Raw genomic sequence first — 24,223 nt, 5'->3', positions numbered from 1 at the left:
AGAAGCTAGGATCCACGAAGGGAAAATGGGCTGAAGAACTTCTTTATGTTCTTTGGGCAGACAGGATTATGCCTAAAAATGCAATAGGCCAAACACCCTTCTCATTGGTGTTTGGATCAGAAGCAGTAATTCCCACAGAAATGGTTGTTCCTATAGCAAGAATGAGCATCCGTGATCCTGAAGCCAATGAAGAAACCCTTCTTGAAGACTTGGATACTATAGAAGAACTCAGAGACCTAGCCAAGATCAGGATGGCAGCTTATCAACACAAATGGAATGTTATCCACCTCAAGAAGTACTTTTTCTAATTAGGATCCAGTATCCTGAGAGGATGTATTATCCTTAAAGGATCAAGGATCCCCGAAATTGGTAATATCTATCTAATCATTTATCCTTTAAATTTCTTAATACTCTTTTAAGGATAATGTGTTCTCAACATTTTATTTTTTTCCAAGTTTGAATAACCATGCATGATTATAATAAATAATTTGACGCTCAAGAGGTTGGCCACCTCTCCTTTACATTTGAGGTACTATCCTATTTCTCTTGGTCTAGCCCACGATTGGGTATGACCCCCGATGGTCATATCCTCTAAGGTTTAAAGGTTTTCGCCTTTCTTACGATCGCCTGTAGCGCACGCTATCCGACGTATAGTCCGAGGCAGCGGGACCAGTACACGCTTAGTGGCTGACAATTTCGTTGTTTCCGGCTATATGGAGGATCTTACGATTTATGGTAAACGTACCATACCACCAGTTTATAACGTTTTCACGTTATCTCACGTTTGGGCTAAATCCAATTTAGGCGAGTCCCTAGTTAACATCCGTATTTGGGCTTGTCCTCAGTTTTGGGCTTGTCCCCAGTTGCACGGGCGTGTCCCCAGATTACACGGGCTTGTCCCCAGATTACACGGGCTTGTCCCCAGTTGCACGGGCTTGTCCCCATATTACACGGGCTTGTCCCCAGTTGCACGGGCTTGTCCCCAGATTACATGGGCTTATCCCCAGTTTCACGGGCTTGTCCCCAGTATATTATTTGGGCTTGTTGCCAGCTTAATGAGTTTGATCCCAGTTAACATTACGAATTATTTGCAACAGATTTTTTTTAAGCTATTTGTGAAGATCAAAAATTTGAGGATCCCGGATCCTGAAGCTATAATTGAAAGTTCAATACTTCTGGTAACTCAGGTCTATCTAGACCTTCTGGTATGATCTCTGTTAATTAACTTATGTATCATATTGGTGCAATAATTTTAAATATTTTAGCTTAGAAGGTCATTTCCTTAAAATTGTATTATTACTAAAAGTTTTACCTATTTTAAGGATAATATATCCTAAAACTTGCCCTTTAAGAGAATTCTATTATATAATTTTTATCAACTATTAAAGGTATTTTATTCTACTATTTGTTCTTTAAGGATCTTTTATCCTGAAAATCTTTTACTTAAGATTATTTTTCAAAACTATCAATAATGCTAAAGTTATATCTAACAATCTTTTAAAAATAAACAACAAGTAAATAGTCAAAAGATTTATATATTGATTAAGATAAGCCGCCAGGACTTATCCAAAATTCTTAACCCGGACTTCACCATGCAAAAGATGGATCATCCATCCGGGTTAAGTGAGAGTTACTAACAGTTCATAAGTGCAGGAAAATTAAAAAAAAACAGGGGCAACAAAGGCTTCATCCCCACAAACAGAGGATCCCTCCACCTTTGTTACCCCCGCCAATTGTCTTAAGGATCAAGGATCCTTTATCCTAAATACTATTGTTTATTACAGACCATAGCAATTGTTCATTAAAACACCAACACAAAATAAAAAAAATAGGCTCGGGCCTTGTCTTTGATATCCTTCATTGCCCACTTAAGCTGCATCTTCAACCGCAGCATCACCTTCTCCTTTGCTAGCTTCAACAGCCTCCTTAACGCCAGTGGTCCCAGCCTCGGTGTTCTCAACCATCTCCTCGTCATCCTCACCACCAAGGTCGTCAAGAGCAGCCTTCCATTTCTCCACATCCCAGGCCGACTTATCAAAAGCGGGATCACCGGCCTCCTTCGCCATCTTGATCCGCGCCTGGAATACCGACCTGGCGGCCCACACCTTGGCTTCATCCATAGCCTGCTCCACTGCCTCTTGACGTTGGGCCTCGGCTAAGGATAGTTGATCCTCCAACTGTTTCTTCTCCTTGGAGAGCTGGATCATGGCCTTTTCCTTGGAAACCACAGGTTTCCCTAACCCCGACAGCTTGTCACTCATTTGGCCAATAATCTTTTCATAGTGCTCTTTAAAAGCATTCATAGGCTACACACAACAGAGTACTCAAAATCAGAAGGATATTGGATCCTATAATTCAAAGTGTCAGGATACAGGATACTTACAGAGAGGACAATGTCGTAATGGGTCTCAGGATCAGAGGATCTTTTCCTCTTGGAAGCCGCGGACTTGGCCCTAGTTGTTGCAGTCTTGGGCTCGGAACTAGTGCCCGCCTTTGTAGCCTCCTTCTTGGCAACAAGATAGGTGAGCATGCAGTCGATGTCTTTGAGGGAGAACTTGCCGGCTGACTTCTGGGACTTCTTGGCACCTGAAAAGGAAAAAAGTTATCAGATAAGTTTTCTTATTCTAATCTTATTTATATTAAAATTATTAACTTACTTGACATGCTTGAACTTGAAGAGATATCACAAAAACCTTCAACAAATCGAGCTTGAAAGGTCCTAACTTCAGTATCCAGTGCTAGGAACCGTTTTGTCTTTTCTTCTGTGCCAGGTAACTTGCCTAAAGAAGCAAAGTTGTCAACTGCAAACAAAAAAGAAAGTTAAGAATTCCAGTCAAAGCATAAAGGATCCTGCTATTTCTTGAGGATCCAGGATCCTACCCTTCGTAACCCACATTGAAGGAAGATCAGTTCCCCCTGGCATTGAGTAGCGTTTTACGAAGAAAAACTGATTCCTCCACACAGAATCATTTAGAGTGACTTTTAAGATCGGATGGGGCTGTCGGGGCTTGGATTTGAAGATGAAACTAGCAGGACCGTGGGTAGTGAGGGTATATAAGTATGACAACTCGGGAAGGCCAAAATCGATTTTCTCCTCCTCTATGATTCTCTCGATAGTGATGAGAACCCTCCAAATCATCGGCATAGCCTGTATGTAGGACATGCCGGTAGAATCGAAGAAGCTTTGAGTAAAAAACTGAAAAATGGTACTTATAGCCGATCAGAAATGGAGTCGCCGGAAAGCAGACCCAAACCTTGAAATATACATCGCATCTAACACTGGATTCGTAGAGTCGGAATAAGGTTTCCGGAGGAAACAATGTGCAAAAGTCATCGACCTCTGGATCCGTGAGTTTGCAGATTTCAGTAGACGGGTTGGCTAGCAAACCTTGGGGTACCATTTCCGATAACTCAGAGCCGTTGGAGGTTTGTTCGGAAGGTTTAGAGGGAGCCGGAGAAGAAGAAGACGAAGCAGCAGACATGATTAAAGAAAATAAGAGAGAAAGGTAAGAAGGATACCTGATGCGTCGGATTAAGGCGTGTTACAATCAAAGATATAGGGCGGCATATATAGACGGTTATAATTAACCTGGGGGCTAAAAGGTAAATATTCTGGCAAAACCGTCCCATCTATCAGTTTTCGCAGTAATTTTGAAATTCAAAATGACAGCTGTATTCCACTGTCACCCTCCATTTTGGGGGCAATTGTTAGGGCATGAATTTTATGCTAAGGATCCTTTATCCTTAACTATCTTATGGATAGATTATCCTTGAAATATGTATCAGGGTATAAAGGATCGACGATCCTCGGTATTATTTGTTTACTAATGATTGCGTTTAGTATGGTGATGTGTTAGACATGTGTAACAATTCTAAGACGTACTAGCATCAATTATCCTCATGGGGTATTCTCTAGCTGGAGTATGGATCCAGGATCCTAATTCAATGTAGCTGTTAGTGGACGAATTCATGTGAAGATTGATGTTTAATAATCAACAACGGCTCCAAGACTCGTTCTTCCGCTTATCTCGCTACTGAACGGCTATTTTGGCACGTGGTCAAAGTCATGGGAGTGGCTAGTGGAAGACTTCCGGTTTGTTAGGAAATATTGTTGTTGTTATTTTCTTATTTAATTGAGTTATGATCGAGTAGAAAAAACACATGTACTATCACACACACTAGAGCAGAAGCAAACATTCTCTCTACTCACTAGTTTATCTTGTATTCTTGATCATTAACTCCACGATACTTGTAACGATCTTTGAATATCAATATACTTGACGGTGATAGTTTTCACCGTCCGGGGGTTTTTTGTGCCGGAGATTACGATAATCACGTACTAATCTACCAAAGGTTACCTTGTTGATCCTTGACCGAAGAGATTCGACCAACGATTACCTCGTTAATCCTTGACCGAAGCAATTCGTCCAAAGATTACCTTGTTAAGTTTTGACCGTAGTAAGATTATCATGATAAAGGGTTTTTTCTCTCGTGATCAAACCTTTGCGTTCACCAATATTACGATTACACACTTGTTATTATCGTGTTAGCACTATACCTCACTTAACAGATTTTGATACATTATCCTTAGCAGATTTTTATCCAAAACAACATTAAAATTTAATCTCTTCAAATATTTGATATAAAAATCCTATAAAATAGGATATACTAAATATTAATATTCGTTATTTTTTAAAGATTTTGGTTACAATTAAGAAACAATTTTACAAAAAAGAAATGGGTCATAGGTCTCACCAAACCTAGATAGCTTTTAAAACGGGTTATAACATCTCATTTATTTGTGAAACTCTTTCATCACAAAATCCGAAGTATAAATTACCTTACAATAAATAAAATTAAAAATTCTAAAAAATATATAAATATTAGAAACCGCTAGGGGCTCCGTCCGTCCGAACTAGTGGCCGGCTCGGGCTACCTTTAGCTATTGGGGGCCGCGTATGGAGTACCCGGCGTTACTTAGTTGGTCGTTCAAAAAAAAAAGAAACGAATAATATAAAACCTCGTAATACAAGGGATAAAAGTTAGTTCAATAATATAAATGGAGTGGAAAACCTCAAAATCCAAATCATGTTCAAATATCAATTTCGAATCAGGTTTCCAAATTTTCAAATTAGCAATCCATTTGACTTTTTGAGTTTAAGATAGGAGTGTCAATTGAACACCTGTCTAAAACACGATTAGACATGTTAATAAAGATACACTATATGATTTTTTTTCAAATAATTAAAATTAGTATGCTAGGTTCCATAATTTATCATTATTGACATATGAAACTTAAAATTGTCTTATAGTTATGACATATAAAGTTGTTAAACGAGTCGTGTTCATGCTTGATACTTGTGTTAATCGCGCGTTTTTAACATGTTAAACACGACATAACCCGAATTGACAACCATTGATTTAGATTCCGAATTTCTAATTGGATGGTGCCCTTTGATTCGATTCCAATTTGTATCATATATATAATTTTATCCATTTGATGTATCTGACTAAAATATATGTTTTTTACGTTGAATTACATTTTTTTTATTAAATCAAATTAACTAACCTACATTTATGTGTTTGATAAACCAAGTTATTTATCATTGCTACTGATTATGTCACCCTTGTATATTCATAGTCTTACAATTAAACACCGAAGAATTGGAATCTAAGATGAACAACGAACGAATACACTCTTATTAGAAACGAATTAGAATTACAAAACGTAAGAGAATCATATTTACAACTAATTTTAAGAAGTGTTCTCCCTCATTTTAAGAAGCTGACGGTTAACAACAAATTCACTTTCACTATGACATAATTAGCCCTCCAACGTTCACAAATGCATCACATCTAAACTAAACATTCCCGAACTACAAGTAGTTCAAAATAGCCCCCTGAAGTTTCCACATTTTGATATTAGACAGCTTAAACCTCCAACACGCAGCTTAGTTACCATTTATACTCGTAGTTATTTAGGATTTCTATAAATTTAAAAGTGTGCATGATTTGCAATTACATGCGTATTCACGGATTTGTACTTCTGATTAGTTGAGTTTTCATGTTATCATACTAGTTTTCTGGTAATCACATTATTTTTTTACAGAACTACAATGCCGGTGAAAGGTGATTTTATAAATTATTTTGTAATCAAAAGAACATGTAAGTTGGTAGTTATTAACTAATAATAAAAGTTCATGATTAACAAATTTAAAAATTCATAAAATTTCTGTATACTACATGAAGTGTTATATAAAAATGTATTATATATTACATTGACAATTGTGGGTTGCTCTTCTTTCGCCTCTTAGTTCGGGTTTTTACTCCCAAACTTAGCTCGAGTTTGTTTGTTGGCCTTTCGTCTTGGGGGTTTATGAATAGGGCTCGGATTGTCAACGGAGCCCCATCGGGGGAGGTGGGCACGGGCTATTGGCCGTGCCCGTTTAGAGGATTCCATTGTTGCCCGGATGGATTGGTTGGGTCCAAGGGGATCCAAAGGTTAGGGGCACATATAAATCGGTTACACCTATATTCGGAGGACAAAAAATGCACTATGCGGGATGCGGTATCCGGGGATTGTGAGCTTTTTGTTGCGTTGGCAGATGCTCAAAAGGTTGCCAAACTATGGTTGTGCGGTGAGTGCATGTCTTTACAGGCCCTCAATCGGCATTGTCACCATGTAGACAAAGTTATCAAGTTCAAAGGTGATACGGGAGGGGTGGAAGACTTCGTTGTCGGGATTCCTAAGCCACAACTTGCGATAGATGTAGCTCCTTTGGGTAGGATAGTTTTGGACGCGACCCTCCTTGACCGTATTTTCGCACTTCCGGTAAAGACAGTTAAAAGCGTCCCTTTTAGTTGTCGCATGGCATTTGCCCATGCCTTATCTGCTTCATTGTGCAAGGTGGTGTCTAGACCAGAGTCCATTGAAGCGTGGGTTAAACTTTTGATATTACCCCGTTGCACATTACAAGTTGTCAAGCATTCCAACCGACAGGAGCAAAGGTCGGGGAATAGGAAATCCTTACAATGCCATTCTATTCGGCAGGCCCTAGCAAGTTGGGGTGATGGAGGCGGATGTTTTGATCTTATCCAATCGCTCTTTAACCAACCGATGGATATGGGCTCAAGAGCCGATGAGGGCTCCTTCGGGGGTGATCATTCGAGGGAGGGGCCTCAATGCTAAGCAATGTATTTGGAAAGTTGCCGATGGGCACTTCACGGCCGCAGTTAAAGTTTTGTGCTCTTCGGGTGTTGCTCCTCTTGGTGACGCTACTATGAAAGCGTTGCTTGATAAGCATCCTGTCTTGCCCTCGCCCGCCTTGCCTGATGCCTTACTCTCGGTGGCCCCTTTGGTTGTGGACGTTGAAAGTGTCATAGGGTGTATTAAATCGTTTCCTAAAGGGACTTCATGTGGTAGAGATGGGCTTAGGGCCCAACATATTTTGGATGCCCTATGTGGGGAAGGATCCGCGATTGCCGTGGGGTTGCTTAAGGTTATCACTGAGGTGGTTAACTTGTGGTTAGGGGGGAGATGCCCTGTTTCTTTGGCGGAGTTTGTGGCCTCGGCCTCTCTAACGCCACTGCTTAAGCCCGGCAATGGGGTTAGGCCTATTGCCGTTGGCGCGATTTAGAGAAGACTTGTATCCAAAGTGGCTATGAGAAGTGTTGGGAAAGAGATGGCAAAATACCTTGGTGATTTTCAATTCGGGGTGGGGGTCCCGAGTGGAGCGGAGGCGGTGCTTCATAGCGCGAATAAATTTCTTAATATGTTCCACTCGGATGGGTCGTTGGCTTTGCTTACAGTAGATTTTTCTAATGCCTTTAACCTGGTGGATAGGACCACCCTCCTGCAGGAAGTTCGTGCCAGATGCCCATCTATTTCCCTATGGGTTAATTTTCTTTACGGGCAACCTGCAAGGCTATATGTAGGGAATAGTTGTATCCAGTCAACTACTAGGGTTCAACAAGGCGATCCTTTAGGACCCCTTCTCTTTGCTTTAGCTTTACACCCCCTCATTCATCAAGTACGAGATGGTTCCAAGTTACTTTTCTATGCATGGTACTTAGATGATGGCACGATTATAGGAGACGCCATTGAAGTGGCTAAAGCCTTGGATATAATTAGATCTAAGGGGCCAAGTTTGGGGCTTGAGCTTAATATTAAAAAGACAGAAGTATACTGGCCGTTGTGCAATGGGGTAAAGGCAAAAGTTGGTTTATTTCCTATGGGGAATTGGGAGACAGCAGTTAGGGGTAAAACTCCTTGGAGGTGCGGTTAGCCGGGATGCTGGGTTTATCAGTAGTTTGGCCATTACCAGAGCTTCAAGAGCCGTGGAACTAATGAGATATCTTACTCGTCTGCGTGACCCTCAATGTGAGCTTCTCTTGATTCGCTCATGTATGGGGATGGCTAAATTGTTGTTTGGACTCCGAACATGTCAGCCTATGTTTGTTAAGGAAGATGTCTTTGTTTTTGACAAAGGGCTTCGAGCGGCGATTGAGGATATTGTGGTATGTGGGGGTCCATTTTTTGGGGATTTTCAATGGAGACTAGCCTCTCTCCCTATCCATTTCGGTGGTTTAGGGTTATATTCAGTTGAGGATGTTTCCACCTATGCTTTCGTCGCCTCGAGAGCACAATCTTGGAAGTTACAGGACCACATTTTGCGTGATTGTGGTGGTGATGGGTTGGATTCCGATTTTGGGTGTGCGATGGATTATTTGCACAACTCTATTCCCGATTTTGATCTTGGCTGGCTCGCTAATAAGGACACCGCCCCCCCTAAAACCCAAAATGCTTTGGCGAGTGCCTATTATAGTAAAACCGTCCAAAGTTTGGGAGAAAAGTTTGGCATGTCCTCTCGTCAAAGAGCGGTATTAGAATGTCTTCAGGCTCCTCATGCTCAAGACTTTTTGACTGTCACCCCAATCGAAGGGTTAGACCAGCACATGTCAGCAGTGGAGTACCGAGCCATTCTTAAATATCGTTTAATGATCCCACTGTTCCCAGTTGATGAGCCATGCCCGGTCTGTCGTAAGGTTTGTTTAGATAATTTTGGTGAACACGCGGTTCATTGCAAAGAACTCCCTGGGTTCAAATATAGACATGATTTGGTCAGAGATGTCCTTTGTGATGTGTTAAAACGGGCGGGAATCTCGGCAAGAAAAGAGGCTCCTGTGAATTTCTTGTCGGATCCACGTGAAGGAAGGTCTACTCTCCGACCAGCGGACATTCTTGTGTTTGGATGGGCGGGGGGGAAGCATGGTTGTGTGGACCTTACTGGGGTGTCCCCTCTTGTCGGGCTTAGGGACACCGGGTTTGTTGCTAGGCATGCCGTGCTAAAGGCAGAAGCAGGAAAAATTGCTAAGCACGAGAAGGCATGTGTGGAGAATCAACACGCCTTCATTCCTTTTGCTTTTGACACATTTGGGTCTCTTGCCCCCCGATGCTGTTGCGTTTCTAAAAAGAGTTCAGCGGGTCGTGCACAGTAACTCATCGACGCCGAAGAACGATAACTTTGTTTTCAGTAGGATCGGTTTTGCCACTCAAAAGGGGGTGGCAGCGCAGCTTGTTGCCCGCTTACCTGTCTCTTTATTGTAATTGGATCCTTCTATTTTTAATATAATTATTTGAAAGTTGTCATTAAAAAAAAATTGACATATGAAAGATATCTTTATCCGCTAGCTTTGTTGGTATGATAATACTTGTTGGGGAGACATCAATCAAACTCAAATAATTTAGTCATTGTTGTTGATACGCATCATATAATACTTAATATTTATATAAACCTTTTACTCTTTTAATCCGTTTATTATTCGGAAAGATAAAATACATTTTGTTAACTATATCTTTTACCTAAGTCTAGGAGATGGGTGAGCATCACATGTGCACATGTGCGTAACTTATAAAATTTGTTTGTTTGTTGCATGCGTTGTTGCACGAAAAGAAAGTTAAAGTAAAGAGGACATTATTTATATTCTTCATGTGGTAATTTTCTTATCGTTATCCGTATAGAACTATATTTATATTGTGAACTGCTAGTACGATGTCCATATGCAAAAAGTCATTTATTATGAATTTTGTTACATGCACGTGTATATGCAATAGCATTAGGACCTTTTTAGGGGCTTATTTTTCATGTAATGTTTAATTAATTAGCTAATGATAAGACGTCGGAAAGATAATAAAGATAATAGAGAATTTAGATAATGAAAAGAAAAAAAATTAGTTAATAAAGGAAACAATTAATAAATTGATTTTTGTTAATAGGCATGTCACTTTCATACGATTTATATTTTCTAAAACTAAAAAAACAGAGAAGACAAAACAAATCACAATCACATTTATGTTATGGTAGTTAGCTATTGCAATTGATACTTTTTACCCTACTTATCTTAAATACCAAACATATAATCCAAAGAGTTAAGTACATTTTTGCATTCTATGGTCTACAAGACCATAGCAATCGGTCTCACCACTCCGTTTCCCCGCAACCATCGGTTCATTCATTGGACTTTCACCATGGGAATCATTTGATACATCTGTTGTACTTTGACCTAGGGTTTACTCGTTATTTTAAAGTTCCTGAAACCATCCATATGCGAACACTCGGACTATTAATCAAATCGATAAATTAGAAACCCTAATTAGCTAATTTTATCGCTACATGAAAAACTGAAACCTTAGCTTTACCATAACAACAAAAAGATCTCTGATTTCTTCTAACTGGATGAAGAAATCGAATTGGTTCGTCGGAGCTAGGGTTTGAAACGATCACAAAAGAAATTAAAACCTAGAATACAAATGTAACCGAATCCGATTAATGAAATCAAAGACTAAAACCATATATGGTGGAAGAAACCTTCGAATTGAAAGAAAACATAGATCAAAATTGAAATGGAACTAGGGTTTTTCATGTTGTAACATGATCCTGATTACGAAAGGGAGAAAATTAGTAATAAAAATAAAATAATAATTAGGAAAATTATATCGTGAACGGAAAAACAAACAAAGGTGCACATGTTATTAACATCAACCACGGAGACACATAATGGAGGGGTATTATGGTCTTTCTCGACGCGTTTAAACATAAGTTAAACGTTGAGATGGGGGCCGAGCTCATATTGCATCACAATGACGACGTTGGGGGTGCATGTGACCAAAATTCAAAACGAGGGTTGTAAAGTGCATCCGCCCGTTTGTCACAAAGATGGAAAAAAAAGTACTTAACTCTAATATACATACATAGCATTTCACACATATATATATATATATCCGTTTTGTTTCAGAGTTGCATTTCAATTAGTTGTAATTATACATAATAGGGACCCTTCTCTTGATTGAAGATTGGACTTTCCTTAAAACCAGTTCTAAGATATTCAAAAGTACTAGGTCTTCTTGAAACTTGAAAGTTGCAAATTTACCAACGAGTTTTAAAGGAAATGCAACCCCCTACAAATTTCCATACCAGTTTTGACATTTTAGAAAGTTGAGGGATCAATTAGTCATTTAGCTAAAGAAATATGATGGCGATATGTGTCACATGACTCATCACCATATAATGACACATGTCACGTGGTGGCGACACGGAATGACACATGTCAACCTCTAATGCCACGTATCCTCTTGAAGTGACATGTGGCTAGTGACTAATTTAGTTAGCATGCCACATGTCAGCAACAAATAACACGACTCATCACAAGAGTGACATGTGACGAATAATGGTGATTGACGGTTTGACCACGGATGGCTATAAATAGTAAGCAAGGTTTCTTCATTTGTGGCATCTCAAACACCTAATCACTTTCACTTTCTCGAAGTTCGTGCCACTGAGTTGAAGTCCCGACTCCACTCTAGAGTTTTGACGTTCTATACCCTGACACCCTACGTATAGTCGAAAACAGCTTGTTTGTCCTTAAGCGTTGTACTCATTTTAAGATAAGAGTTACATTTAAGATATTTTAACTCATAGCTTAGATCTTAGTCGAGCGTATAGCCTTAACCTTGGAAAATTTATAGATATATTTATGTTTTTATATACAAATGTTTACAAAAATAGACGTTTCTTGATTATTAATAAACAAAGTTTTGCATATAAAGGTTATTGTCAATTGACGTCATTCTAAAGGAAGAAACATTATTTTTTTAATATAAAAGATAATTGTAAATACCTAATCAGAAAAACATGACAGACATGTAGTAACTGGAAGGGTGACAATACCGTAGTCGATTCTCTAGTCCAAAGAAAGTAATTCGTATAAATCCCAATCAACCACGTGACTCGTTTACTTTCCTAATGAGCTTGATGAGAGTGTTCGAACCTATTAAGCCAAACCATGCTACAACAAAAGTCATGAACTAAAAGGCTTTAAGCAATCAAAGTAATCGTTTTAAATAAATAAAGTTTCTTCTAAAGGAGGAAATATAAAAGTTTTATAAACACGATTTCTTTTAGAGGAAGAAACGTAAAATATAGATGATTTCTTCTATAGGAAGAAACGTCAATATTAAAAGTAGGATATTATAGACTAAAGGTCTAAAGTAATATTTTAACAATAAAATATTCAATCAAGGTTTAAAGCTATTTAATCAGACTAAAGGTCTGAAGCTAGATCATTTGATTTAGATAAGTTATTAAACTATTATTCTCGAATTATAGGTGTGAGGTAATCGTTCATCAAATACAAAAAAGTTAATTAAAACATTGATTTGATGGTACTCTTTTTCTCTCTTCTTTAATAAATAGCATGCTATGGCTAAAGTGAAGTTCATTTGAGCCATCCTCTCATTTGATACTTCCGTGACACGTTAGTTTTGTCTCCCTTTTTCTTCCTCATCTTTCAACTAGGAGTATAGATCATTCTTCTTATTCTTTACTATTTTCATAATTTGATTATATAATATATAAGAAAATAAAAACCCCAAAAAAAAAAGTGATCGGGCCACTAATGTGTGTGACCACCATCAAAGACCTCAGGTCACTAGTGAAATGAGACTGAGGGGTGGCTATTACATATAGAGGTGCACACATCAGGATTTTCAAATACCCGGGTTCGGGTATGACCGAGTATTGGAAACTCGAGTATTGCTAAAACCGGGTCGGGTTCGGGTTCGGGTCCGGGTATTGCCTCTAAAAATCATACCCTATGCATCGGGTTCAGGTCGGGTATAGAACCGTGTATTCTAAAATCGGGTTTGAATACCCTATTTTCGGATATTGAAAAAACCCTATTTGTGGGTTTTTTCGGGTATATATTGGATTTTTTAAAAGGTTGCACTTTTTAGGGGTATTTTTCAGGTATTTTTAAGGTATTTTTCGGGTAGTCGAAAAACCCGGTTCCGGGTTTCCGGGCATTATTGGGTACAAATCGGGTTCGAGTTTTAGTACCGAAATGCATACCATATCCATACCCTACGGGTAGGGTCGGGTACGGTTTCGGATATTAAAAACCCGGGTATTAAAAAAACCGGTTCCGGTTTTTATTTCGGGTCCGGTTCCGGGTTTTTTTTTCACCTCTAACTACATATGAATGAGGCTGCTATCCTGTCCATACCTTTGGCCTATATCTTATATGAGACTTGATACAAAGCCTGTATTTTAATAATTATTTTAAGCATCTGTAATATTATAGATTTTCATTAATGTCGGCTGAATACTTCATCTCCAAACTTCTTGCAAGAATATATCATTAAATTGATTGAAAAATATATATAGTTCTAAACTTCTAATAGTACTATTAACTTTTGTATGTATATAGAAAGAAAGTATGCATTAGAAAATACAGATTGTACCCCTTTTAATCTAAGCCGACTCATTGTTAAATCACATGTTTAGGCTTTTCGAAAGAGGCCAATCTCCTTGCTTTTCTCACAACACAAACCTCTTTCCGCTGAGCCCTCCTTTCTCCTAGGTCCACAAAGACCACGTTAAAAATGGCGCCAACCGTTCATCACCTGAGAAAGAACTCACTAAGCCGGGATCACAGACTAGACTAGACTAATCTGATATGATTTAATACTAACATAGTATATATTTTTAGTACAGACCAACTCATCACACTATTAATAACTCATACTACTGCATCATACATAACTATCCACTATTTTAAATAACCAGGGAACATCTAAATAGCAGGACAAGCAATGATTCACTCAAAAAGAACAACAATATATACTTCAAAGTTCAAAATAATTCAACATTTATTTGAAAAGTAATTGCTTAACCAACCAACCAACCAGTTTGATCGAATTTACGTTGACCAGCACACAACAATAGTCAACATGCCAGCAAGACTCAAGTTACATTAACAACCATTTAACCTGATGTAATCCAAGATCATACAACATAACCGCATACACCCATCTTCAAAACAAGCTTCCACCCATGCTTAACCATCTACAAAACATTAAAACAAAATTCATATTATTTTCCAACATGCATATCACATGCATCCATGATGATTAATAATTACTAATACTATGATTACACTTCACAAACCATTCGGGGTGCAGTCGGTTGTATACTCAGGAGCAGTAGACATTGATAACTGAGTCGTGGAAAACGAGTTCTTATCAAGACTGGACCACGGTTCACGGGCTTCTGGCCACTCGTCAAAGAACGGGCGCATCAAGTGTGGCTCATGTTTTGGTTCAACTGGTGACTCGATTTTACTCCCAAATAAACAATGTGGTTGACTTTGCTTTGACCCCTCTGATGCAGCATCAATCACAGGCTCAAATGCATTAACCATGGTTAGTTGTGGGGATTTGATTTGTAAATATGAGTCGTTTCTTGAATCTGTTAACGAACTCGTGGGACCTTGAGCTGGCACGAGCCGCCATGTGCTGTCAGCATTCGATTCCATGGTTAAACCCCTTGAACTTGAAGGTCCAGATGAGTGATTTCTATCATCCACATCGACAGTTAACCCGTGATCGTACCTGCATGTGAAAACACAAATAAATTTTAAACTAGGCCTGTAAACAAACTGTAGTTCAATGAACAGTTTGTGAACCTGACCGTTCAGCTGAAAATTCGTTTACTTAACGAACAAACGAACATAAACATTTAAATTCATATATGTTCATGCATATTCCTTTATGTTCGTTCGTTTATATTCATTTATGTTTGTTTGTTTAAGTTCATTAATACAATCATATAAATTTTATTGGCCCATTACAACATGGGCTAGATTCAATAAATTTATAGGGCCCAAGAAATTGATCTTCACATTACTTTTATCCGGTTTTAGTTCAGTTATGTGAGTTCATCTATGTTCAGTTATGTCTGTTAATTTACATTCGTGAATCATTCGTTTATACTGTTAACTAACGAACATAAACAGACACAAACACGCTCATTTATTTAATAAACGAACATGAAAAAGAAAACCTTGTTCGTTTAATTTTTCATGTACGATCATTTGCTAGGTCAAAAGTTATAGAAACAAAAACAAACATGCTCCATTTGTGTTGGTTCTGTTCCTTTACAAGCCAATATTAAATAACGTTTACTCAAAAAAAAAAAACTTTCTTGTGACGAGAAACAAGTACCTAAAGTTATTGTTGATACCATAGGCACTAGCTTGCACTTGTAACTTTGATGCATTACTCCCAAAATCAAAAGAACTTGAGGTGGGGTACAAGCGAGAGTTCTGGAAGCCTGCATTGCCAACACTGCCAAGATTCTGGAAGCTTCTATTACCAATACCGGTGCTGCTAACAGTGGTGACACGTGAGACTGCAGTTGACATTGACTGAGAAGTAGCAGATTGGGATTCCACAGGCTTTCTTGAACGATTTCTACCACGGTGCATGTGGCGTTCACAGTATTTTGAGTCGGGATGTGCATCTTTTGAACACCTCCATTTTTTCCCATCTGTTCTTCTGCACCTTCCGGGCTCCGGGTCAAACTTCTTCCCATAATATGAACAATAGCCCAGTGCTTTAAACAGTTCAAAATTAATAAGATTAGTCAAAAGCAAAGTGCTAAAAGAGAATCACATGTATTCATTGTTCAACAGTGTTGTAAAACTCGCTAGATGCTAGTCAGGCGGTGGGGAACCGACTAGTGACTATTAAGGATTAATCGGATTGAAATTTTATATGTGACTTAAAAGTTTTATACACCCTCAGCCCAAAAAAAAAAAACAAATACACACATACACAAATTTTTTCAAAATTATATAATTCTTCAAATACTTCAACAATTCAAATATGTTGACCAAATATGACCGGAATTTGACCAATGTTGACCCATATACACCAATTTTGACCAATCACTGATTTTATAGGCCAATTACATAAAATCACATCAGCAGCCTACCAATTTCCAATTAAAAGCCAATCAATTGATGCCTAATTCCGATTTTCACAACATCGCTGAATACACTATATGTAAAATAATTATAAAGTTTAGTTCACTAGTAAATACATGCATTTGCAAATGGATAAAATAGTTACTGATGATACCTAAATATTTAGTGGTATCCATTTAATACTCATCATTATGATATATGTGTGTGGTGCCCCATATTTACAATTTACAAGAATTAAATAAACAAAAACCAAATGCATTTATCAACAAAACACTCAAAACATTATCTTCAGATGAAAGTAAAGTAACAACAATAAATTCTTAACCAAATAAAGATGATTTTGCTTGAAAATGACTCTTCTTCCTAAACCATAAAAAACACAAACACAGATCCTAATCTCCTAACCGACAAAACCCAACTGAACCAAAACAAAACAACATTAATAAAAATAAAAAAAAAAACAAGTAGTAAAACAACTTACCGGTCGGATTACTAAAAAACCTAGCAGACAAGGCTTCCAAGCTTCTTCTAATCGGAACAACAAGATCGTACGGTACAGGAACACCAGCCACGAGATACTTATATATCAACGCTTGATGTTCCAGCTCCTGCCACTGCACCGGCGTGAACGGTGGCCGGTAACCGGAGATTCCACCGCCACCGGATGCAACCGCCACTGACGTACTGCCACTCATCTTGTTGTGTAGTCGGTTATCCAGAATAATATTAATAATATTATTGATACTGATAGTATTAATGATGCTGCAGCAGATGAGACAATAACAGAGTTACAGATGAGACATACAGTGTATAGATATAGATATATATATATATATATACGTGTGTGGATGGGGTTTACCTTTGAAGAGGCGGATGGATCTAGGGTTTGGGTATGCGTGGTAAGAAAGGAAATTGGGGGTGGGGATGAAATGATAGGAAAGCTACTTACTCCAATATTATTATTATTATTATTATTATTATTATTATTATTATTTTTTATGAATTTACTTTTTGAAGATAAGTGTTTGTGTTTGGGATAAAAACAAGATTGGTTGGGATGTTGTCATCACTTGTGAATGTGAAGCATAGCATGACGTCAGATCTGGTTTATTGTGGGAGATCTTTTGTGTCAATCTCGTGGATTGGGATGAGATATTTTGGGGGATTAAAATATAACTTGATAAAAGATCTCAAATCATATTCATAAACAAGAAGGACAAATTTTCGGTCGGAAACGGTTAATACTAATTTACACTACGTATAAAATTTTTGGGTGAAAAACAGATAAATTTACCTACTGCGCATAAAGCAAAGGGGGCCGGGCAACCCCTGACCCTTATTATGCTTCTTCAATATCTACGCAGTTTGTTCAAATTTGCTATTTTAACTTAAGAGTTTAAAATTTCATATTTCCATCCTTAGAGTCAAAAAGATCTCATTGCAACGAAAATGAAACCCTATAAACAGAAATAACAAGGTTAAAACTAAACTGAAATAATAAATTTGAATAAACCACATAAAACCATATTTCTTAAAAAAAAAGAAACTTCTTCATTCTTTCATCAAATGATTTTTGAGCTAGATCCATATCCAATGGTTATAAATACATTTGATTTTAGATCTTTTATCAAGTTGTTTAAATAGTTCAAAATATCTTATCCTAATCCATAAGATTCACATAAAAGATTTTTGATTTTATATAATACATCAGATTTGATGTCGTGCTATGCTACACATTCATGAATGATGACAACATTCCCCAACAAATATTGTAATGTGTTGACATTTATTTTGATTCATAGATGAGTAAATTGACAACATTCCAACACCTAAAAAGTATAGCAAGGCTAGTTCGGTTGGTCACATGAATGACCATTTAGTTAAGGGTTGAATGTCAATTGATGTTCGTAATAGCGCTAGAGTAACCAATACCTAAGTATGAATCCGAGGAACCATGTTCGATCTAGGATCTAGTTATTGTGGATTGAGATGGAGCCATGCTATCTCAAAGAGAAGAACTCGCAGTCATGTGGTGTGGAACAACATGAAGAGTTCTCCTAACGTAGGCATGCGTTTTGAACAAAAACAAAGCTTGAAATGTCGATTACTTTTGAAGAAATCATTGTTAGCAATATAATGCCAATTTGATCCGACTTGAACGGCCGAATCGGACAGAAAAAAAATTATATGTAAGTAGTTAACTAAGCACGGACCAAAAATATTTCTAACCCCTGTTAATTTCATTGATCCGACACTGTTCTCACCTCATGTGATCATGTATATTCTCACCTCAAAATGTTCATAACTTGATACCTTACATAACCTCATGTGACCTTATGTGGCCTCATCTCAAGCAACCTAACCCAACCTCCCAATAGAGATCCTTACCTGACCTTGCCATATGATAACACTGCCTAACTCAACCGCAACTCCTAAAACATAGAGAATGATGTGGAGGTGTGATAGCTCACAAGGATAAGATGTACTTGTCAACATATATTACACCTAAGTGAAACCTCACCATCCACACACGCATCACCTCACGTCACGTGTTCTTACCTTACCGTATCTTACCGGTTTTAACTCATAACCGGTTTTCAAGTGGAAAATCCCTAACATATGTAATCGGGTTGGTTTCTTAATAACCTGGTTAACCATATTAACATATTGAAATTAACCTTATATATTATTAACACTAACATTATCATTTAACATTTAACGTATAATGGCTGTTAATATAATACCCTTTGTGTACGCAACGTATAATATTTGCATGCTATCAAAAACTAAATACAGATGTAAGTCTGTAACACAAAATTTACTAATCAATTCGTTTTTGGCTCACAAGAACTCAAAAACTTACAGAAGAAAACACAATTCTCTAGGAGGGGGATCGTCCCATTTTAAGCACAAACATATGGTCACCTTTTTTTTGCGTAAGGCCCATTCTTTCTTGTTTATTTTTCCTCTTATGTTGTTGGTTTAAATGGTAAACGACATCAAGAATATCTAGAAGTTTTTCTTTTAAAAATTATTTATTTCACGAATTTAATTAATATGTTTCATATTCTTTTTGTTTAGTTATTTTACATCTTTTGTAGCATTAGGAATTTAGGATGTTTAATTTCATGAAATCTTTTTTCCAAGAGAAACATTTTATTTTGATTTAAGTGATTGTGTATTTTCAAGCTATTTTGTGATGTCTGCCATAATCCGGTTTGTGCTATACCGGTTATTAAATGGTTTCAGCTTCGGTTCAGATTATGTTCCAGTTTCGGTTTAACTAACGGGTTAGGCTTTGACCTCTATGTGTGCCCAAGTTCTACTAACTCATCATGTAGAAAAACAATAAATGATTGAAAACAATACACATACGCATTGCAAAAATGTATAGTACAAATATGAAGACTATCATTTAATATATAATGGCTGTTAATATAACACCCTCTATGTATGAAACGTATAATATATATATATATATACTATCTAAAGCTAAATACAAATGTAAGTCTGTAACACAAATTTTACTAATCATTTCGTTTTTGGCCCACAAGAACTCAAATACTTACCGAATAAAACACAATTTTCTAAGAGGGGGATCGTCCCATTTTAAGCCCGAACATGTAGCCCACTTTTTTTTTGCGTAAGGACCATTATTTCTTGTTTATTTTTCCTATTATGTTGTTGGTTTCAATGGTAAAAGAAATCAAGAATATCTAGAAGTTTTTCTTTTAAAAACTATTTATTTCACGAATTTAATTAATATGTTCCATATTCTTTTGTTTAGTTATTTTACATATTTGTTGCATTAGGAATTTAGGATGTTTAATTTCATGGAATCTTTTTCTAAGAGAAACATGTTACTTTGATTTAAGTGATTGTGTATTTTCAAGCTATTTTGTGATGTCTGCCATAATCCGATTTGTGCTATACCGGTTATTAACTGTTTTCAGCTTTGATTCGAATTAAGTTTCAGTTTCGATTCAGCTAAACGGGTTAGGATTTGACATTTATGTGTGCCCGAGTTCTACTAACTCATCATGTAGAAAAACAATAAATTATTGAAAACCAATACACATACACATTGCAAAAATGTATAGTACAAATATGAAGACTATCATTTAACGTATAATGACTGTTAATATAATACCCTTTATATACTCAACGTATAATATATATATATATATACTATAAAAAGGTAAATACAGATGTAAGTCTGTAACACAAAATTTACAATTTATTTCGTTTTTGGCCCATAAAAACTCAAAACCTTACCAAAGAAAACACAATTCATTAGGAGGGGGATCGTCCCATTTTAAGCCCAAACATATAACCACCTTCTTCTTCTTCTTCACGTTAGGCCCATTCTTCTTATTTATTTTTCCTATTCTGTTGGTTTAAATGGTAAAAGAAATCCAGAATATTTAGAAGTTTTTCTTTTAAAAACTATTTATTTCACGAATTTAATTGATATGTTCCATATTCTTTTTGTTTAATTATTTTACATCTTTTGTAGCATTAGGAATTTAGGATGTTTAATTTCATGGAATCTGTTTTCCAAGAGAAACATGCTATTTTGATTTAAGTGATTTTGTATTTTCAAGCTATTTTGTGTTCTCATTATTTATTTTCTTAAATTAACCTGCTTCCTCACCATATATTTACTAGTTAAGAACCCGCGCGATGCGGCGGCGACAACAATTTACAAAACCAAACTCGTTTCTGATAGTTTATCAAGTGAGTACATTTTTGATCAAGTTTCACTTAACATTTCATAACATGATAAGAAACTAAAATTGCCATATGATCAAAATTAACATAATAACTAAATATAACTGTTACATTCTTGTGATGATAGCTCAATTGCCAAAACAAATTACAAGCTTTTCATCTTCTCACTTGATAAGCCATCATCAGAAGTTTCTTGTCACTTGGAGATGGTTTTATTAAATAAATCAAAACAGCTGGCTCATCAACATCTTATTTAAAAACATTTGAAAAACCATTCAAGTTTAAATGATAAATCATATCACGCCCTTCATTATTATCAGTCTGCTCATGTTATTAGGCCCTTATAACAACAAACTTAAAAAAAATGGCTGCACGGGTTAAAAAAAAAACTTTAAAAAATATAATATATGAAATTTTGAATATGAGGTTTTTATAACATAACCTATTTCAATTTCATTAAGTGGATAATGAGTCGTACACTCTCATTTTGTATGTGAAACAATGAAAGGCCATGATCTATTCTCACCATCTAAACATAAAACTTCAAACCTATGTAATGTATTATACTTGGTAATTAGTATTAAATATTAATACTCATGTTATTATAAAATAATCCTTACCTAAATGATTTACTATTATTAGACAATAATATAACTAAACAAATATAAACGCGCCAACATGGTATTGAATGTGATATCATTCTTAAAACAAAGCTGGTAAACGAAAATCCATCAACAAAGTCAGTTAAATCTTTGATTTTTTGACTTACTGGGCAAAACTTTAATAACTGGAATTAATTAATATGTTCATATCTTTGATTTATTTTGACTTATGGGAAAATTTATGGACTCAGGAAGAGCTGGTATTTTTAACCAGGTTGACCGAAATGTGGACAAACCAGTTAATTTGGCATTGTTGACTTTTCAGACAAAATTGACCAAAAATTCAAAACTACATTCAAATAGGGAGAATCGAAGTACTGACAAGATCCATCATAAGTGATATTAGTTTTGATGCTAGATCAAAAACATATTAGATCAACGCATATAAAGTTGCATGTAAATTAATCACCTCCATAATCATGTCAGCACGAAATTCCTTTCTCCAATGAATCATATCAGCCCACATTTTTGTTGCCTTTTTCAATATCAAACTTCCTTGCTTTCAGAAACCTAAAGTAAGATAACATCAAGTCATCAACAATAAACTTGTATATACTGATTACTGACAAAACATGTTTTAGGTCATTTATCAAAGCAACTTGCATAGAAAATGTCAAAAACTATAACAAAAATGCATAAGTTAAAGTACCTCAACATCATATGATATTCATCAAGATTTTCTGGTAGCAATTCCTCCAAAATGAGTTCTTAACTAAGCACATCAACAACACATAACTGTTTTGCATCTCTAATATCTTCAAATGAAACAGAGCTGACATGGCCGTCAGTTTTTCACATCAACTAAGCACATCAACAACACATAACATGATTTACTAAAGCAAAATGTCTTAACTCTTCTTTAAAAACACTCAAAACGACAGTTTAACTTCACTTCCTATATTACCTAACAGGTCATTTTTGCACTATTGGGCACAACTTAACAGCCTATATAAAAAAAACGGTGCATGCGTTTTAAATCGGTAAACATAAGCCTAACGATTTAAGTTTTTTTCTGAGGTTTCATGGATGAAACAGAGATTAACAGCAAATAATCAAAATGTTAATTGCATACAGGTAAGAGAAATTGACAATAAAACAGATAAAATTTCAAAGTAAAGAGCAAAAAACTCACTTAAATCGTTCGTTAATGGCAGCTTCAGATAGAGTCGGTATACTTTTAGCGAGCAAGAGACTGTTGAGGGACATAAAGGACCAGATTGAGTTATTTCTTAACCTCCTCAAATGGCTCAGACACAACACCAAAAAGTGAGCCACCTTTAACAGCATCTAACGGAAGACTAAGTAAATAGGGAGCGGTTGAACGCGTCATAAGCAAAAAAGTAAATGTGGGTTTAAAAAATCAAAGATGTGTTGATAAAGAATGGCCTTATGACAACAAACTTTTATAAAAATGGCCTTATGATACGCAGATATCTATTTATGAAGTTTGACCAAATTGCTTCGACAAATTTGACCAAAATGCCCGTACTAAAATGCTTTGACGGAAAAGTTTACAAATTTGAAAGAAACTTTGACCAATTGCTTTGACAAATTTAACCAAAATGCCCCTACTAAAATGCTTTGATAGAAAAGTAGACAAATTTTAATATAGTTTGACCAAAACTGTTTTTTTCGTGCAGTTTTGACAATTTTAACCAAAATGGCCAAGTATAGACAAAATGCATGCTTTTGAATAAAAAAAATGTTCGAAACAAGCCCGTAACATATTTGTATACCTTCAGTACCTTGAATATATTGTTTTGGCATCCATGCAGCCATGAAAGTTGGTCAGCAATCGAGTGGGTGTGCCTCATTTGGAGCTTCTGCAGATGCAACATGAAGATGACCCGAGTAATCTGTAAAATTTACCTTAGCAAGATGTTGATATGATTACAATCTATGTGTATAAGACTATTTTGCTATACTTACACTGCAAATTAACATAAAGTGAAGTCCATTATGTATCTCAAACATAGAAGCGCAATAACATTCAAAGCGCCATATGAACTTGTTAGATGGATAAAATGCATGCTTAGCTTTATAATTAAGCAATCCAAGTTGTCCAAAAATCCCATTTGGTCCTAAATAAGCCAAATTTTAAAAGCTTGCAAAAAAAGTTTAAAAAACTCGCCCATAATTGCTCGTTCAGATTCTGAGCGAGCTCATTCGGCTCATTTACGTACAATTACTCTAGTCAACTTCATCAAACGAAATAATAATAATAAAATAAAGTAAAAGAAATAAATTATCTTCAACAACGGTTTTAAAAATTAAATAGAATAAAATAAAAAAAGAAACATACATTGGGACCAAGTTTTTGAGTGCACCACTTGACACGTTATTTGCATGTATATCTCAGTTTCTTCATGTAATATCTCTTTAACACATGAATACATGATTAAAAATTATAATAGAAAACTGATTAATTGACAATAAAGATTATGTCTTGCGTGTCCAAAGCCAGTAAGCAAAGCAGCAAGTTGCTCTTTAGTGACCTATTAAAGAAA

General features: G+C 36.3%; 1 protein-coding gene across 1 annotated transcript; it reads right to left on the bottom strand.

The window, feature by feature from the left end:
* Positions 1-14,371: 14,371 nt before the first annotated feature.
* Positions 14,372-17,246, bottom strand: LOC143624082 (growth-regulating factor 3-like). Its single transcript, XM_077094831.1, has 5 exons — positions 17,183-17,246; positions 16,805-17,085; positions 15,560-15,950; positions 14,505-14,947; positions 14,372-14,402 (listed from the first exon to the last, which is right to left on the bottom strand). The coding sequence occupies exons 2-5, from the start codon at positions 17,016-17,018 to the stop codon at positions 14,395-14,397; spliced, it is 1,056 nt and encodes a 351-aa protein (XP_076950946.1). The 5' UTR covers positions 17,019-17,085; positions 17,183-17,246; the 3' UTR covers positions 14,372-14,394.
* Between the last annotated feature and the right edge of the window lie 6,977 nt (positions 17,247-24,223).

Source organism: Bidens hawaiensis, unplaced genomic scaffold (genome assembly GCF_021521415.1).
Source record: "Bidens hawaiensis isolate Kalapana, Puna unplaced genomic scaffold, B.hawaiensis_p1.1 tig00000369_1, whole genome shotgun sequence".
Taxonomy (NCBI): Eukaryota; Viridiplantae; Streptophyta; class Magnoliopsida; order Asterales; family Asteraceae; genus Bidens; species Bidens hawaiensis.
The sequence above is the reverse complement of the archived record's forward strand: the minus strand, read 5'-3'. Positions and strand labels throughout refer to the sequence as shown.

Bases quoted from the DNA above. Each gene is read 5' to 3' on its own strand.
- LOC143624082 (XM_077094831.1), bottom strand. From the start codon at position 17,018: ATGAGTGGCAGTACGTCAGTGGCGGTTGCATCCGGTGGCGGTGGAATC. The intron at 15,951-16,804 runs GTAAGTTGTTTT...AACTGTTTAAAG, and splicing joins GTTTTTTAGTAATCCGACCG to CACTGGGCTATTGTTCATAT. The intron at 14,948-15,559 runs GTACTTGTTTCT...TTTCACATGCAG, and splicing joins GGTATCAACAATAACTTTAG to GTACGATCACGGGTTAACTG.